This window comes from Salmo salar, chromosome ssa19, assembly GCF_905237065.1.
Source record: "Salmo salar chromosome ssa19, Ssal_v3.1, whole genome shotgun sequence".
Lineage (NCBI taxonomy): Eukaryota > Metazoa > Chordata > Actinopteri > Salmoniformes > Salmonidae > Salmo > Salmo salar.
Window position 1 is genome coordinate 56,574,849 of NC_059460.1, and position 18,515 is coordinate 56,593,363.

At 42.4% G+C, this 18,515-nt stretch overlaps 2 protein-coding genes across 7 annotated transcripts; one reads left to right on the forward strand and one right to left on the reverse strand.

Moving 5' to 3' along the window:
• Nucleotides 1-208: 208 nt before the first annotated feature.
• On the reverse strand, nt 209-9,110 carry fam234a (family with sequence similarity 234 member A). Of its 3 annotated transcripts, none has more exons than XM_014158540.2 (12): nt 9,053-9,110; nt 7,882-8,175; nt 7,546-7,656; nt 6,710-6,892; nt 6,262-6,386; nt 5,873-6,005; nt 5,470-5,602; nt 5,111-5,254; nt 4,231-4,312; nt 3,943-4,095; nt 3,573-3,675; nt 209-3,271 (listed from the first exon to the last, which is right to left on the reverse strand). In XM_014158540.2, exons 2-12 carry the CDS (start codon nt 8,138-8,140, stop codon nt 3,060-3,062), a joined length of 1,638 nt encoding a protein of 545 aa, XP_014014015.1. In that variant the 5' UTR covers nt 8,141-8,175; nt 9,053-9,110; the 3' UTR covers nt 209-3,059.
• Nucleotides 9,111-9,177: 67 nt separating this feature from the next.
• On the forward strand, nt 9,178-18,424 carry luc7l (LUC7-like (S. cerevisiae)). 4 transcript variants are annotated; one of them, XR_001322613.2, is made up of 11 exons: nt 9,179-9,413; nt 12,894-12,988; nt 13,150-13,248; nt 14,504-14,614; nt 14,710-14,853; nt 15,103-15,279; nt 15,573-15,661; nt 15,841-15,879; nt 15,983-16,147; nt 16,272-18,084; nt 18,127-18,424. XR_001322613.2 is itself a non-coding variant. In XM_014158971.2 (11 exons), the coding sequence occupies exons 4-11, from the start codon at nt 13,153-13,155 to the stop codon at nt 16,420-16,422; spliced, it is 972 nt and encodes a 323-aa protein (XP_014014446.1). In that variant the 5' UTR covers nt 9,204-9,413; nt 11,605-11,675; nt 12,894-12,988; nt 13,150-13,152; the 3' UTR covers nt 16,423-18,424. The 4 variants fall into 4 exon arrangements, 3 of the variants coding, with proteins under 3 accessions (XP_045558493.1, XP_014014445.1, XP_014014446.1); XM_014158971.2 differs by adding an exon at nt 11,605-11,675 and having other exon boundaries at nt 9,204-9,413; nt 16,272-18,424; XM_045702537.1 differs by lacking the exon at nt 18,127-18,424 and having other exon boundaries at nt 9,178-9,413; nt 16,236-16,433.
• Nucleotides 18,425-18,515: the final 91 nt, after the last annotated feature.

An 18,515-nucleotide genomic window follows, 5' to 3' on the forward strand; every position in this document is an offset into this window, starting at 1 on the left:
TGTGGCATTGTGTTGTGTGACAAAACAGCACATTTTACAGTGGCCTTTGTCCCCAGCACAAGGTGCACTTGTGTAATGATCATGTTTAAATAGCTTCTTGATATGTCACAACTGCCAGGTGGATGGATTATCTTGGCAAAGGAGAAATGGTCTCTAACGGTGATGTAAAGATATGTGTACACAACATTTGAGAGAAATACACTTTGTGTGTATGGAAAATGTGAGATTTTTTATTTCAGCTCATGTAACATGGGATCAACACTTTACATGTTGCGCGTTTATATTTTTGTTCAGTGTATTCCATTTTATTAATAGACGATCCAGACATTTACATTTGTTTGGTGAAAGCAATATTGCAGACAAGACAAATTGAAGGCTATAACATAGGGACGTAACATCTAGATAAATACATTAGGTATATTGTCACGAGTAGGATATTTAATTTATTTATGCTAGAAATTTGGATCATATGCCTATGTAATTCAATTGTAAGGATAAAAAATGTATTTAAATGCTAAAGTCATCCACCCAGAAAAGTAAACATGCATTGATAATAACCAATGATAGGTGGCCACATCAACCATTTGAGCATGTAGTGCCTTTTGCTTCCAAGAAAACAGAAAAAGGTTGTCTCCCACAAAGCTTTGGTTCTATTTACAGTCGACTGCAGTCGAAAGTGCATGACGTTTAATCACATGGTTGTTGTAGTCACAAGTTTGACCATTTTTATACCCATAATGCAACACACTTTGAAAGGCGTTGGTCAACGTCTTGACAAAAGTGATCCAATCGAATGCGCCCATTAAGTAATAAAGCTGGCCCTAGTGAGATGTGACCGACTCATCCAACTCTGAATTTCAACTCGGGCCCCTTTCTAGAGGTTTGACTTTTTACGACCTGAAGATCACCGACGTCCAGTGGTGTAAAGTAACCAATTAAAAAAATACTTTGAAGTTCTACATAAGTCCTTTTTTGGGGCTCTGTACTTTACTATTTATATTTTTGACATCTTCTACTTCACTACATTCCTAAAGAAAATATGTACTTTGTTTTTACTCATACATTTTCTCAGACACCCAAAAGTAGCCTACTCTTTACATTGAGAATGCTCATGCTGGACAGCATTATGGTCCAATTCAAGCACCTATCAATATAACGCATTGTCATCCCTACTGCCTCTGATCTGGCGAACTCAAACACAAATGCTGCGTTTGTAAACTATGAGTGTTGGAGTGTTCCCCTGTTTGTACATAATTTAAAATAAGAAAATTGTGATATCGGGTTTGCTTAATATAAAAAATTTGATGTACAACTTTTGCTTTTTATGACAATTGAGTTATTTTCAACTACTGTACATTTAAAACCAGATACTTTTACTCAAGTAGTATTTTACTGGGTGACTCTTTTTTACTAGTCATTTTCTATTAAGGCATCTTAACTTTTACTCAAGTATGACAATTGAGCACCTTTTCCACCACTGCAGACATGATTTTGACCTCGTATTTTTCCAGAGTTCCCATGCTGCGTTCAAAACAACTGGGAACTTGGAAAAATAAGAGGTCAAATCATGACTTCAGTGATCTTTAGGTCGGAAAGTCGGAGCTCTAGAATGAGGCAAGAGTTCCCGAGTTGGAATTCCGAGCTGGATGACCATTCAAATCGATTTCCCCCCAGTCTGAGCTTTTTTTTTTACGAGTTCAGTTGTTTTGAATGCACTGAAGTTGTAGAGTTCCCAGTTGTTTTGAACGTGGCACCAGTTATGCTTGGAGCAGCTTGCGGATTTGACAGATCATGCAGTTCCACCTAGTCTGGCTGATACGCAACCACACAGCAAGTTGTGACTCAAGTCAGAGACTTCGAGAGCTGGGGGGGTTATACTACAAAATAGGATCAATGAGTTAGCCAGCTAACTTGGCTAAATATTCTGATGTAACTTTTTTTTTGAAAGATAAGCTTTAAATGGGCATGGTCTAATTTATTAAACAAACAAAAACATATCTAAGTTTAGCTATTTTAATGACCCAGAAAATCAATAGTTATTTCTGGTTGCAGATTTAGCGATAGAAATATAAAGGTCATTTCCGATTGAGCGGACATGTAGCTTTTACCGTGAATGCAGTTTCCGCTAAAGCGCGAACAATGCCTTTACATTTCAATCACGCTGCAAAGCTGAACTTCTGTGATACAGATTGAATAGAGACCGAAGCTCCTCCTCCAACACAGCAAAAACAACAGCTATGCAGGTGTCGGCTAGCGCAGATCTGAAAAATGTTTTTTGAAATTAATAGATAACTAAAATGAGAAGGAAAAACCATCTCAAAAAGAAGGTTCAATATATTCATGTATAAGGCAAACTATAAACTTCAACTTTCAAGGCTTGAGTCCCTCATACAGGGCTTACAGCTCTGTCAATGTGCATTTAAAAAGACCCTAATTTACACCAACTTGGAATAGTACTGTACCTGCTACTAGTTTCATCTGATTGTCATCTGCCACAGTACAACTGGCTACAATATAAGGCTATGACTTGTAATTTTATATGGAAGCAGTACCCTTAAGATGTTTCCACTAACCACAGATTTGCCCATGCAGCTCTTTGGGGCTTTTAGTGCCTATTTTTGTTGCATAACAATCACTTAGTCACTTTAGCCACCTTTACAGAGGCTGAAGTTGCTACAGCAAAGGTTTCTAAAAACTATCCCACACGGTAGCCTACTAGTTGTGCATAAATGAATTCAGACACAGTACCTCATAATACCATATTGCCTGGTTGGTATTCCCTGGCAGTCTTCTGTGATTAGGGCAGTTATTGGTTGCATAGACCCAAAGCCAAGTCTGCCTCTACCTTGCCTATTTCCACGCTAAGAAAACTGAGCTAAATTAATCTGATTGTCATGATGGGACAGTCGGAATACAAGGTCAGCAGAAGAAGGTTTAGTAGTCAGCTTTAAGGTAACCATAGCTACACAGTTGGTTGATTGTCAGCAGTAACGGTTGTCATATCTATTGTAACACAGTTTCGATATCAGTAGCAATGTTGTCATGGTAACAGTGGCCTGTCACTCATCGCTGAAACGCAGTCTCTGGAAGGCCTCTTTGATCTCCTCGTTAGTGTCTTTGCTGCTTATGGAGCCCAGGCGGAGGACCCGGCTGTCGGTGACATCCTGTTTCAGTTTGCGCTTGCTAAGGTCCACCGTCCCCTCGGCCCCCTCCCCCTCGGGTCCCGTCAACATGATGTAGCAGGCGTGGCGCCCCCACTCCAACAGGATGGCTAGGACAGGCAGGAAACACATGGACATCAAGTCATGTAGGCTTAGAGAATAGTCATTATCCTCAAGTACAGTAGACTAGGGCTGTGTCTGAAAATGTTACTAGACGTCAAATCCTTGCATCCCAAGTCCTTTTTCCCCTCAATTCCTCACCTCCCTCTCAAAGCACATTGGAGGAAAAGATCCAAGGTCCCTCCTCCTCCCTGAGGGCGGTGCGGTAATAACGTTTTCAGACAGCCGAGCTATTGAGACGGTTCACTGGTCCCGCATAATGACATTGTTTCGCTCAATCATGTAGCTCACCTTTAAATGCGATGATGTGGTCCATGACGTTGCTCTTCTCCAGGAGAACTGTGGAGTAGTGGGGATACAGCATGTAGGAGCGCCGCTCCTCACTCAAATCCCTCTGGTAGGAAAACATTCCTTTAGAAACAGGTCAGCGTGTCTAAAAAGCACCACTATGACAGATGTGAATGGGATCGACCTGGGTTCGAACCCGGGTATTCTGCATGCCACAAGCCTGTGCTAGCCCACTGAGCTGAATCCTAGGCATTAACTCGGGAAGCTAACGCAAGCCTTCAGATTCTCAGGCTAAGGTTCCGTGAACACAGAGGAAGATGTAACGAGATGAAGATCAGTGAATGATCCGTTCTCATAGAGTCACTGTACTCACTGTAGCGTTGGCCTCGGAAGGCATCAGCCCCCAGAACATGAACACAGAGAAGGAGTTGATGGTGTTGACTGAGGCTGGCTTGGGTGAGTTGGGGCTGGCCAGTAGGTTAACCTCCCACACTGTGCCTCCAGTGTTTCCGTCCAGGATCACCACCTACAATGCACACAGAGCAGGGACAGATGTCGCATTCAATGCAAATGCAGCTAGGAGTGGAAAAACAAAAATTGATGAAAAACCAAGCAGGTAAGTTGAGTCTCTTCTATTGCTTCCAAGCTGGTCCCCACATACCCTTTTAATGCGGTTGCCAATGTCCTCCTCGATCACTATGTCGAGTGTGCCATCTTTGTTGAAGTGGCCAAAGGAAGGCTCGCTGAGGGGAGAGAAGAAACGTACAGTACCAGTCAAAAGTTTTTCTTGATTTTCTACATTGTAGAATAATAGTGAAGACATCAAAGCTATGAAATAACACATTTGGAATCATGGAGTAACCAAAAAACTGTTAAACAAATCAAAATATATTTTTTTATTCTTCAAAGATGCCACCCTTTGCCTTAATGACAGCTTTGCACACTCTTGGCATTCTCTCAACCAGCTTCATGAGGTAGTCACCATGAATGCACGTGACTGTTAATTGAAATGCATTCAAGGTAACTACTTCATGAAGCTGGTTGAGAGAATGCCAAGAGTGTGCAAAGCTGTCATTAAGGCAAAGGGTGGCATCTTTGAAGAATAAAAAAATATATTTTGATTTAACAGTTTTTTGGTTACTCCATGATTCCAAATGTGTTATTTCATAGCTTTGATGTCTTCACTATTATTCTACAATGTAGAAAATAGTAAAAATAAAGAAAAACCCTTGAACGAGTAGGTGTGTCCAAACTTTTGACTGGTACTGTACTTAAAACCCTCCCAGTCAGTACACGACATTGGCCCAAACACCTTGGTTATCACAGTTGTCGTCACACACACACACACACACACACACACACACACACACACACACACACACACACAGAGGAATTCAGAGCGTGGCAATTTATTATAAATGTTAAGGAATACAAGGAGGTTGTTAGTCCTGATATGACCATTCAAAACTGTGTATTGAGTAAGCTACATGACAATGTTAACTAACTAATCAGTGTGTAGGGTGATGACGTTTTTTTTTAACCTGAGGACTGTGCTGGTGTTGACTCTCCACAGTAAGTTCAGACTGTCGCCATCTATCAGCACCACACTACCCCCAGTGACCAGTAGCAGGTTGGAGCGACCCTCTGCCTTCCCTGTCCTTAACACGTATCTCAATGACCCAGACCTGCAGGGGAGGAATGGCCGTCAAAAGGAAAGACTCGATGTTAGCATTAGCAATTCATTTCAGTCTATGGTCCAGGTTATTGAACATAAGACATGAGAAATGATCATTTAACCACTAGACGTTTGGTATATTGGTGTTGTGTTTTACCCCAAGCTGTGACATTTTGCGGCATTGTGAGAATTGTGTATTAGCGTCTAGCTGCTGCGCCTTCTTACTCATAGATTGATACAAGGCCAGAGGAGTCATTGGCTTTGCGCTCCCAGTGCTTGTCCTTCTTGAGGCCTTTTTCCATGCCTGCCTTAGCCTGGGCTGCAATCCTCCACAGGGCCAGGCCATACAACCCCGAGTCTGGGGAGAGGGGACAAAGGGCAGTGACAACAGTCATATAACATTACACTGACATCAATATGCTGTGGGCAGTAGCCAACTGGCCATTTAGGACCCTTAAATCAATATACTGGGACAAATCACTGACCATTGGACAAGGTCACATACAGTAGGACTGAAATCAATGTGTTCTATCACATAGAATGTTATGAGAATAGTTTGGTCAGTGAGTTATTGACAGCAGATCTACAAATGAACTCACTAGCAGGCTTTGGCAAATGGCTTGCTCACCTTTCTGCAGCAGTACATAGTTGGAGCCTTTCCCTGTGGAGTGGAGGAGATGCATGGCACACTCAGCGGTGTCAAGAACCACCTCTGAGCCAATCTGGACACCGGTCTTCCCTGAGAGGATCGCCAGTTGTGTCTAGTGCGCAATGAATAACAATTGAACAAACTGTCTTGAGGTCTTCTGTTGAAAGGTACTGGCACAGAGGTTGCCATTTCATGTGTGAAGCACACATTTTCTCATGCATTATTGTCCTGTGTTTTAAAGCAGAGGTATAAAACGGAAACCATGAAAATCCTATAATATCGCATACTCTAGTCTGAGTGGTCGTCATACGGAACACAGCTGGTGAGTGCGACTAAACTGAGACATCGAGGACGCCTCTGAGGTTTACCTGCGTTGGGCTGGGCGCCACCAGAGCCACGTCGCTTACCCCGTCCCCATCCAGGTCTGAGACACTGAGGACCGGTAAGGTACTCCTCAGGTTGGGAGGCTGGAGCCGCGCCCACGTCACGACTCCTGTACAGAAATACCAAGTGTTCAGAATGCAATCACAGCTACAACCCCCCTCCATCATAAATCATGAAAGTTTTCTTCGAAGTGAGTCAGGTTACAAAATAGTGACGAGAGACAGACCAAACTATCATACATTAGAGGCACATATTTGCGATTTACGAAAGACGTGAGGAGAGAAAGCATGAATACTTCAAGTGTGAAGTTCAACCACCATTGTGGTGGAAAAGGTGTGAAAACATGACTGTACGTTCCTGCTCAGGTGTTGTTTGTGAGATAGTAGAGAGAGAGGTGAGTAAACGAGAGAGTCGTGAATCGGAGTCACTCACCAGTGTATTTGTCGATGGCAGTGAGCTGGTTGGAGTGGGACAGCAGGCAGCCCCTGTCGGTTTCTCCAAGGCCGTCCAGGCCACACTGGGCCCAGTGGAACTCAGGGGCCAAGGGCCGCTCCCACAGAGTCTCCCCGTTGGTCCCTGCTACCGCCGACACAAACACACAAGGTGTGTCCAGACCTGGAAGTCATACAGCACACGTGAATCTCACAGACACTGCCAAGCTACAGATTTTACAATGACACAGCAGACAATATATTGGTTAGAACAATTACAGTAGGAATTAGAAAACAGTATCTCTGTATTGAGGGAACTTTAGCTTGTCTTCTGGGAATCTTTGGCTGGCAGCCTCTACTTTTACTGAAATCTCAATGAAATCATTCTACAAAAGCAACTACATACTCCTCATTATTATGCTTAAACGCCCAATGCAGCCATTTTATATTAATATCAAATTATTTCTAAGTAACAATTAAGTACCTAACTGTTATAGATTTCCCTTCAATTTTTTTTAACAAAAAACTTTCTCAAGCAAGAATTCTGATAGGACTTTCTTGGAGTGATCAGAATGTTTTATTTAACTAGAATGGGGATGTCACCATGGAAACTCCCACCCATGCAAACCTGCTGATTAGAAGGTCCTGTGTAGACTGTATTTTAAACCAGAAGCCATCAGGAAATAACACAATATTTGTTCAACCTTTTACAGTGTTAGTTTAATCAGCTATCTACAATATGATACTTAAACACAGGGAAAACATAACTTTGACAGCAATGGGCCTTTAGCAAGACAAAGCATGAAGCATTTGCTGCAAGACCTGTATTCCTAGTACCTTCCGCAAAACAACTAATGTTCTGACTGCCCTCCTGGGCCTTCAGGACAAACAACACGTCCAACACTTTGTCTTTGCTTGCATCCTCAATGGCCAGGAAATCATAGGTGGCTGTGAGAGAAAGGAAAGGAAGTAAGTTTAACCTTTTGGGAAAAGAAACAAACAGTACATCTAGGGTTGTTTCCCCAGACAGTTAAAGCCTGGTCCTGTACTAAATGCTATTTTCATGGAGATTGAGACTTTTCCGTCCAGTCCATAGTGCAAAACACCACAAGGGTTAAATAACTTCTTAACTGGCCTTCTCTGGTCTATTGTGTCACTGTATCTCTTCCTCACCTGCTTGGGGGAAGGTACGGTTCCAGAAGGTGAGGTATTGCGGACGGACGGGACAGGGGATTATGAAAGAGAAGGCGAAGACGATGATGAGGCAGAGGAAGAGGGAGAGGAAGAAGGCAGCCGTCCTCCAGTGGGACAACTTGGCCAGACCCAAACTCTTCTTCTTGGTCTGTACTGGTGGTGCCGTTCCACCACCCTCAACCCCATCCTCCTCCCTCTTCAGGGGGTCAGCTTCTGTGGCATGGTCTGTTGGCTCCATTATCTCTTCAGCAATGTGTCATTGCCCGAACAGACCTAAACACAGAGAAAATGTGGTGCAAAGGACACAAACCTATACCGCCCCCTCAGCACTGACACAGTACCAAATGTATTCCTGTCTGCCTGTGGGACTCCAGCCATTTCCACACTCGCACCATCTCACTCCAAACATTTTCAAGTTTGCCTCCAGAAATTTCTGAACAAAACAATAACATGCTTATTTAACCCATGTCCTTAGCTAGCTAACTACCATGTAACAGCATGCACTGATTATATCCACAGGTACAATTTCAGTGTTTAATTCTAGATACCCTGACTCCGTTTGGGTTCTGGATTCACCACTTCCGTAAACAAAGAACTAACTAATCTCTCATGAACATATTGTCGTGGACAGATGAAACAGTAAAATAAACTTTCGCGAGAGAATTTTACTTCTGGGTAACCGAGATTAAGAATCAGCTAGCGTTATTTGGCTGCGGTAATAATGCATAACATGTCAATTTAGCGAGTTCATTTCATTGAAAGCCTGGTCAAGTTACCACAACTTCTAGCTAGCTAGCTTAGATAACAAGCTAGTTAACGTTAGCATAGCTAGCCATAGTAGCTAACGTTAGATAACGCGTTACAGGCTCAAAACGTATTCGTTGGCATTCTCTCAGACTAGAATAGCTAGCTAACTATCTAGATAGTTTCACCATTCAATTTCGAGCCCTTAAATAAATGTCTCATTTATTTCAAGTAATTGATTTATTTTTTTATCTTACTTTAGAAGCTACTCCTGTCCGTGTCTTTGATTGATCGAGAACTGTCAATCCAACTTCACCTGCGTAAACAATTCACACCTTGACAGGCCCTACTAGCTATCGTGAAATAGTCATTGCAATCTGGGATCATTGGAACGACCCAACCTTACCCTTTTACGTTTCAGCTTCAATGGGGATAGGGACATCCCAAGGATCCCCGATTGAGTGCACCATCGTGAAACGAGCTAACTTGATGCTGTGGCTGTGATTGGTTCGTTACCAAGCCACTCCAATTGGCCAATTCTAGCATAGAGGAAGTGTCGTCATTTCCTTAGCAAAGAAAGAAGGGGCTGACGAGATCGTTGAAGAAGCTTGTCCAAATAATACACATATTGCATTAATAATATAGGATACCATAGATCGTGGAACCTTCTGTTTTGTGTGAAGCTTTGAAGAATTAACCCACAGCAATGTCGGCCCAAGCTCAAATGAGAGCTTTGCTCGATCAACTAATGGGGACAGCGAGGGATGGTGAGTAGCAAAACGGCAGTGACTAGCTTGTTAGCTACGTTAGCTTGCTAGCTAAAAGATGGAGCCATTCAGAGATACTTTTCTAAGGCTGCGTTTACACAGGCAGGCCAATTCAGTTTTTTCCACTAATTTGTCTTTTTACCAATCACATGAGATCTTTTCACATCAGATTGGTCAAAATACGAATTAATTAATTAGTGGGGGAAAAAAATCAGAATTTGTCTGCCTGTCTAAACGCAGCCTAATATGTGTGAGCCAGTGGCTTGCACTTACTTAGCCTTCTAGCTAGCTAGTTGACTATCTAGCTAACTAGTTTTTGTGGCGTGTTTCAGTTGGACATACCTTGAATGAATGGCGTACAAGAGGACGGCTGTGTGACATAAAATCAGCTCAATCATGATTTGTCGCCGGCCTAGTTGTTGTTTCGCGATTTAATGTTTGTATCCATAGCAAATGACGTCCACTCAGGCATTCATTGTTGATAGACCAGCTGGCTTGATAAGTAATGATCATGTAGACGCTTCCCTGGGGGACCCTGAGTTTTCAAATGGTCCCTGAAAAAGCGGGGATAAAACTAATGTATTAACTAATACATTTCAATCGTATGTATTTTTACTACACACATCTACGTTCTTATGTTGTTAAGTTGGATGCATAGCTAGCCAGGGTTGGGGTCAATTCCATTTAAATTCCAGTAAATTCAGAAAGTACACATACCATTCCAATTCTCTTAAATACTTTTCAACTAGATTTTTTTTAAATTACAATTTGGTTTACTTTCTGAATTGACTGGAATTGAAACTGAATTGACCCCAACCCTGAAGCTAATTATATTTAGCAAGGCCTACATACAGTATAGGATAACAAAGCTAGCCTACCTTGTAAATACTAAATAGTCAGTAAGGATATCTAGAGAGTCTGCAAGTCCTTGACAGGAGGTTCAAACAGTTAGTCATACAGTGCACAGTATCTAGTATTGTGTCGCATTTGTACAAGCACCACTTCCATAGTAAATTACGTATCTGGCTACAAGGATACTAGCCCTACGAAGCTTGCTGTCACATACAGTCAATAACAGTAAGTACAATTATTTTAACAGTAGCCTTCTGTCTTAGGTCATTCTATAGTAACAGCTTGCGAGATATGCACCTGACCTGTTGCTCTACCTGTATTTAGCAGCACGTGTCCCACGTTGGACGGTATCCGTAGACGGTTCGGATAAAAACGTTGTTTGCCGTGCCCAAGAAAGTATTACATCCAATTGTTTGATGCTACTTTCACCCCCTCCAATCTAATTCAAAGATGGATTCACGCTCTTGCTTCTAGACAGGTAAAGAGACTGTCTGCAATCATACCACTTCCTGTCATGAGCACTAGCCCAACGAAACGGGCACGGTGCTGCCAACCTCTGCAGCAGCTGCGATACCCATTAATGTTGCTGGCTGTGTTCGAGAGCATCACTCTTGACGTATCACGGGTAAATTGTGACCGACTGATTGATCTACAAGTAATAATGAGTCGTTATTTATGATGCAAGGTGATTTGTTGGTCACTCGGCAGTCACCTGCACTGTCGAACAAGACTATTTTGTTGATCCGTGTGGGTGGCTGCACCATGCCCATTTTCTTGTGCTTCTGCTCGTGACATGAAGTGTTATTACTACAGACAGTCTGTATTTACCTGTCTAGCGGTGAGTGTGCCATGCGAGTGCACAGCCCGGGAATCCATCTTTTGAATTAGTTTGGAGGGGTTGGAGGTAGCGTCAAACAATTGGATGTAATACTTTCTTGGTCACCCCTCTGCGACACAAACAACGTCTACTCTCTACCGATTTTACGCATAAGGTCAAAACAGGTACAGCAATATCTCTCAAGCTGTCGCTATAGAATGCAATTAATCCCGCCATATTAATAAATGAAAACATTAATAAAGGTGTCAAGTTAGGCTACAAGGATACAAACATTGAAAACATAACAGCTGCCATTTAGTAAGGATGTCATGTCTACAATGGTGACATGTAAAGTCGGATAAACTGACTTTAGTCCATGGTTGTTTTTTGGGCTTAATCAGCCTAACAAAGTGAGTTTGTGACGAGTGAGTTTGTGTGTGTGTTGAGACGAATACAAATTCTTCCCGTACATATGTTGCATACAAACTGAACAATTGTGGCCCCTTTATTTTATTCATAAAGGTTCAGTGTGTCTTTGCCAGCCTACATCAATCTGCAAAGGAGTTGCAGAAAAGCCTCATGTTCATCGAGCCGTGAGTCACACATGATTTTTAACGCTGTTATGAATAATAATAATCCAAACAATTGTTTTCTTTCCCGGAAGTTGTACCTTTTTTTTTTAGCATCACAACAATGGATATTCAAATCTTCAATGACACTTTGAATTACAATTTGGAAGTAGTTGCAGCTTGAATTAAGACGTTGCCTGGTTGCGTTGAAAGCCACGTTTATTGTCAAGCAGAGACAATATTAGCCATCGAAAAGCTTTGCACAGATCTTTACAATCTTACTTGTGTATCATTCCACACTTCCTTACTACAGGTTTGTGCAAGAACTGTTCCCATTTACACTTTTCTACAGCGGGTTTAAAATTCTGCAGCTGAGGTCTTGGAGAATGCAGATGGGTACAGTATGTTGCAGCTCGCAGTGTGTATAAAACTAACATTTTTCTTGGGTTTTCTTTCAATGTTCCATTTGTGTCAGGGACATCGTTGGCGCCAACTATAGGCTAGGCCTGAATCTATTTTAAATGGTCTCATTTTGTTGAAGTTAGGAGATCTAACTGACGCCGTAACAGCTGTTGCAGTGACACAGCCCAGTTAAGCTGAGTGACAATGTCGTGAGACCAAGGGAGCCTCATGAGCCTGTCCCTGTCAATCGTTAAAAACACCCATACAGTAGGCTTACAACCATTTGGCTGTTGATTTTTCTATAGGCCTATATTCTTCAGTTGAACAGGTACTTTCAGAATGCCATGACGAGAGTGTCAAGTCACAGTCTTAGCACAACCATATTCTTAATGTAGTATCGAGGCTCTGGTAAGGTAAGCCTCTAGGTTACAGCAGAAAACCCAGCAAGCCTTAAGGGACACACCACTCTGGTCCCAATACAGGCCCCATTGTTTACCAGATAAGACGCTGACTGGTAAACCTGGGTCAGGTTTAAGATGACCTAAGGTTCAGCTTTAAACACGTAAAAGTGTTTTTAGAAAGCCACATTTTGGGATATCTTAAGACAAAGTGGATGTCATTGAATTCTGTCCAAAGGCACACATTCTGTCACTTGATGCATTCTAGCTGAATATATCTATGTTCATTTCACCCCAATAAAGAGTCCCAAGATGTGATTGTAAAAAATGATCAAATCTTTGCCCCTTTACCCTAATATGGGTATAAAGCGTTGGATACCTCGCTCTAGTGGACCAATAGCTATGTGAGCTATTTCTGAATGTTGCTTTTTGCATGTTTCAGGGGACGAGACGCGGCAGAGGGTCAAGTTCACCGACGAGCGGGTCTGCAAAAGCCATCTCCTGAACTGCTGTCCCCATGACATCCTCTCTGGAACTGTAAGCAGACTAATCAGCAGTTCAAGTCTAGTCAGTAATATTGATTGATCGATTCTGAATATTTTAATGCAGTGACCGTAAACGACTTTCTAAAGTAGTTTGCCGCAGACTATGCAGGAACTATGGCTGTGTCTTGACTAGTTGACTGACTTCATTAACAGCGTATGGATCTGGGAGAATGTGCGAAGACCCACGACCTGGCGCTCCGGGCCGACTATGAAATCGCCTCCAAGGCGAGGGAACTCTTCTTTGAGCTTGACGTAAGTGATGTCCACAGTCAGTTCAATGAAATACAACTTCATTCATCCCTTCCGTGCCATGTCATTTGTACTTCTTCTGTACTGAACAAAGATGTAAATGCAACAATTTCAATGATTTTACTGAGTTAGTTCATATAAGGAAATCAGTCAAATGGAATAAATTCGTTAGGCCCTAATCTATGGATTTCATATGACCAGGAATACAGATATGCATCTGTTGGTCACAGATACCTTAAACGTAGGGGCGTAGATCAGAAACCAGTCAGTGTCTGGTGTGACCACCATTTGCCTCATGCAGCGCGACATATCTCCTTCGCATGTAGTTGTTCAGGCTGTTGATTTGTGGCCTGTGGAATGTTGTCCCACTCCTCTTCAATGGCTGTGCAAAGTCGCTGGATATTGGCGGGAACTGGAACATGCTGTCATACACGCCGATCCAGAGCATCCCAAACATGCTCTGGTGAGTATGCAGGCCATGGAAGAACTGGGACATTTTCAGCTTCCAGGAATTGTGTACAGATTCTTGCGACATGGGGCTGTGTGTTATCATGCTGAAAAATTAGGTGATGGTGACTGATGAATGGCACGACAATGGGCTTCAGGATCTCGTTACGGTATCTCTGTGCATTCAAATTGTCATTGTTGTCCGTAGCTTATGCTTGTCCATACCACAACCCCACCACCACCTTGGGGCACTCTGTTCACAACGTTGGCATCAGCAAACTGCTCGCCCACACAATGCCATACACGTGGTATGCGGTTGTGAGGCCGGTTGGACGTATTCGGCTTATGGTCGAGAAATGAACATTACATTCTCAGGCAACAGCTCTATTGGACATTCCTGCAGCCAGCATGCCAATTGCATGCTCCTTCAAAACTTGAGACATCTGTGGCATTGTTTTGTGACAAAACTTCACATTTTAGTGGCCTTTTATTAACCCCAGCACAAAGTGCACCTGTGTAATGATCATGCTGTTTAATTAGCTTCTTGATATGGCACATCTGTCAGGTGGATGAATTATATTAGCAAAAGAGAAATGCTCACGAACAGGGATGCAAACAGATTTGTGCACAAAATGAGAGAGATATGCTTTTTGTGTGTATGGGAACATTTCTGGGATCTTCTATTTCAGCTCATAAAACATGAGACCAATACTTAGCATGTTGCGTTTTTATATTTTGGTTCAGTGTTGTTCATTTTACCTGTGCACCAGTCCGTGTTCCATGGAGATTACTTTTCTGTGGTTGGCTGTAGGCTGTGGATCACCTGGAGTCTTTCATCGCTGATTGCGACCGTAGAACAGAGTTGGCCAAGAAACGACTGGTGGAGACTCAAGATGAGATCAGTGCGGAGGTGGCTGCAAAGGTAAGAGAGCAAGATGAACCTTGTTGTGGAATGTAAGGACATGTTGTTGGAAACGTTCTGATCCAGACTGATTTTGTGTGTGTGTGTGACTCCAGGCAGAGACTGTCCACGAGCTGAACGAAGAGATCGGGAAGCTCCTGGCCAAGGCAGAGCAGCTGGGAGCCGAGGGGAATGTAGATGAGGCCCAGCTGATCCTACAGGAAGTGGAGAAGGTCCGCAGCAGGAAGAGGGATGCCGAGGTGAGGGGTTGTTTTCCTCACAACGCGTATAGTTTACATTTAACTCATCCTGACCATAAGCCTGGGCCGTGTTCATCAGGGCACACCTTAGCAAAAACATTTTGCAATGGAAAACTCTAATTACGTTCTTATTGTACAAGTTTAGGGGGAACCATCCGGTTTTACTTCATTTTCACCATACTGAACTCGACCCCATTCTTTCCTTTGCCCGCTCATTCTCTTTCATATTTTCTGTTCGCTGCTTCTCAGGAGGAGTACAGAAACTCCATGCCTGCCTCCAGTTTCCAGCAGCAGAAGCTCCGTGTCTGCGAGGTATGCTCGGCCTACCTGGGTCTCCACGACAACGACCGTCGCCTGGCCGACCACTTTGGTGGGAAGCTGCACCTGGGCTTCATCCAGATCAGGGAGAAACTGGAAGCCCTGAAGGTATGCTCTGAACCACCGTAGACCACATAGGTTGCTGAATATTATTATTTTATTATTATTATCATAATTATAGATAAAAAAAATAAAAAAATAATTACGTTTTTTACTGATTTCACATTTTGAAGATTATGCAAGGACATTGTTTGGGATTAAAAGCACTGCCAACGTCTGTCTTTTGGGATTCCTTTGAATTTTGCAGTATGTACTTTCTGACATTAGAATTTATTAATACGAGAACAAATTGATGTTAAGACTTCGGCTAATGCCATTGCTCACCATTTAAAAAAAATCAGAAAACAGTCATTGACAAGCAGGAGAAGAGGAACCAGGATCGTCTCAAGAGGAGAGAAGAGAGAGAGAAGGAAGAGAGGATGAAGAAGAGGTGGGTACAGGACTTAACTTTTCAGAAAGAATTAAATTGACATGGGCACATGTTTTATAAACATGTTGGTGGTGATGGCAGAACTTCTTTGGAAAAAATATATTGATTTATGTACTGTATGTGGAGGCAAATTAAGATTTTCACAGTGGCATCTTAATTGTTTTCTGTTGTTTTTATAGGACCAAATCACGGAGCAGGGAACGGAGCAGGGAACATAGGTTAGTATGGGCCCCCAGCCATCTGCTGCCATATGAACTATATTAGATACACAATATCATAGTTTATTACTGTATATAGGACTTTTCTGTCTCTGTGCTGCAGGTCCCGCTCTCGCGAACGTAGGAGACGGCGTTCCCGTTCCTCATCTCGCGAGAGGCGGCGTTCCTCCCGCTCGCACTCCAGGGACCGGGAGAGAAGGAGACGCCACCGCAGCCGCTCCCGATCCTGCAGCAAGGGCCACCGCCACGAGCCTAGCACCAGACACAAGTAGGAGAACACACACACACACACGTCATCTCATTACTCAGACATGTACACAATAATAAAAGTTCTTCTCATAATAAATGCACGTTAGATGTGTGTGAAACAAGACCGTGTGGAACGGTTCCAGGTCGTCCAGGGATCGAGAGCGCTCATCCAGAGACCATTCACGGGAGCGAAGCAGGAAGAGGGGATCCTCTGAGCGGCGGCAAGACAGCAGGGATCAGAACGGGAGGACGGACTCCCGCCGGGCGCAGGACAGAGACACCGGGGACCTCTGAGGACTCTCGCCATCCATCCTCAAAACACAACCTCCTTTTCTCTCTTTCATACCTGTCCACATATCTATAAGGACTCTCTTAACAGCAATGTCCAGAGACGTTTTGATTTGACAGATATTCCAGCCAACCCACTGTGTCCCAAATAAATAGAGCTTATATGACCACAAAGGTGTGTGTGTGTATATATTGTATATACAGTACCATTCAAGGGTTTTTCTTTATTTTGACTATTTTCTACATTGTAGAATAATAGTGCAGACATCAAACTATGAAATCGTGTAGTAACCAATTTTTTTTTAAACAAATCAAAATATATTTGAGATTCTTCAAAGTAGCCACCCTTTGCCTAGACAACAGCTTTGCACACTCTTGGCATTCTCTCAACCAGCTTTGAGGTAGTCACCTGGAATGCATTTCAATGAACAGGTGTGCCTTAAGTTAATTTGTATTTCTTTCCTTAATACGTTTGATCCAATAAGTTGTGTTGTGGCTTTTTGACTGGTACTGTATATATTTCAAGCATTCAAATATATCCTGGGATAAGGGTGTGGGGGATGGTAGTTGTTGAACGTTGTGGGGGTGCACAAAGTCCTGCCAGCATATGTTTTAAGTGATGGCTGTTGATTGCAATACATTTGATTTTATATATATATTCTATGAAACGATCCTAAATAGACATTTTAAGTGGTAGCTATAGAAAGGATAAATGAATGACCATTGAATGAACCATAAACTTAAAGAATAGAGCATTTAAATGTTTGTTTTGATACTGTTATTTTTAAGCTGTCAGGATTGCTGTGCGATTGAGACACTGCTTAATCATACTTCCTGCATACTGTCCTGGGTCGTGTTCATTAGGCACCAAATGGAAGAAACCGGACTGAAACAGGGAGGGGTCATCTGGATTTGTCCAATAAGAAAACCACATTTTTGCTTTCCCGTAAAAACGTGACGAAAGGTTTTCAATTAGTGCACTAATGAACACGACTCGGCATACTGCCTTAGATTGGCTTCTCTCTGCAAGGCTTTCTTCTCTTCCTTGAGGCTATTTCACAATGCTGGTTGCAGTAATTTGCCATTTAAAGTTGCAAAAAATATTTAACATACCAGTAATCATAGGTCAGATATGTGCAGAACAGATAAGATTGATCAACTAAGACATATTGTTGTTTTGACTTTTGGAAATACAAAAGGAATTTGGTCAGTTGTGAACATTAGTGAGCTCATTTCTGTCAGCTTGTGAAATACCCTTTGCTTCTATAGTTGTGGCCTAGACTGACTGACGGGACATTTACATCTGGAGAGATTGTAGCAGTTCGATTGAATATGTCATAATACGGACAGGGTTTTCTTACACTTTAGATTTGATTGTCCTTTGTGTTCACAAATGGAGTCTCTCTTTTTTTCCTTTTTTTGATTTTTACAAGTTTGTTCCAAGTTTTCATGTCATGTGAAGTCTGTATTTGTGTGTAGTAGACATGATGGACTTTGCATGTCTCTCCAATGGATTGAGTAGGAAATGCTGTTTTGGATTGAGAATGACTGTATGTGACCCAGGAAGTCAGCTACGTTACCCAGGAAGTCAGCTACTTTACCCAGGAAGTCAGCTACGTTACCCAGGTAGTTAGCTACGTTACCCAGGTAGTTAGCTACGTTACCCAGGTAGTTAGCTACGTTACCCAGGTAGTTAGCTACGTTACCCAGGTAGTTAGCTACTTTACCCTGGTTTTGGACTATGACACTTGGTGCTGGGAACAATATCCTAAGTACCTGCTTATGTTCATTTTACTTTCCAATATGTTGATGCTGAATCTGCAGCTTGTACATCTTCTGAATATGTTGGTTCATGTATGTCAGTCACTTGAAATTGGATGCAAACCCATATAAAGGAATGCATAACTTTTTCTAATGGGTGCCAGCTCTAGTATTGGTCAGGTCTGTTTGTATTATTTTGCTAGAAGATGATTTTGTCTGAAGCCTGAATAAAAATCCCAGAATTGTATTAATCTATTTACCTGAGATCTTTGCTCAGGGCCTAAGTGTAAAGTTTATGTTCTACTCAAAGAAAATGATTTATCTTCTAATATATTGTG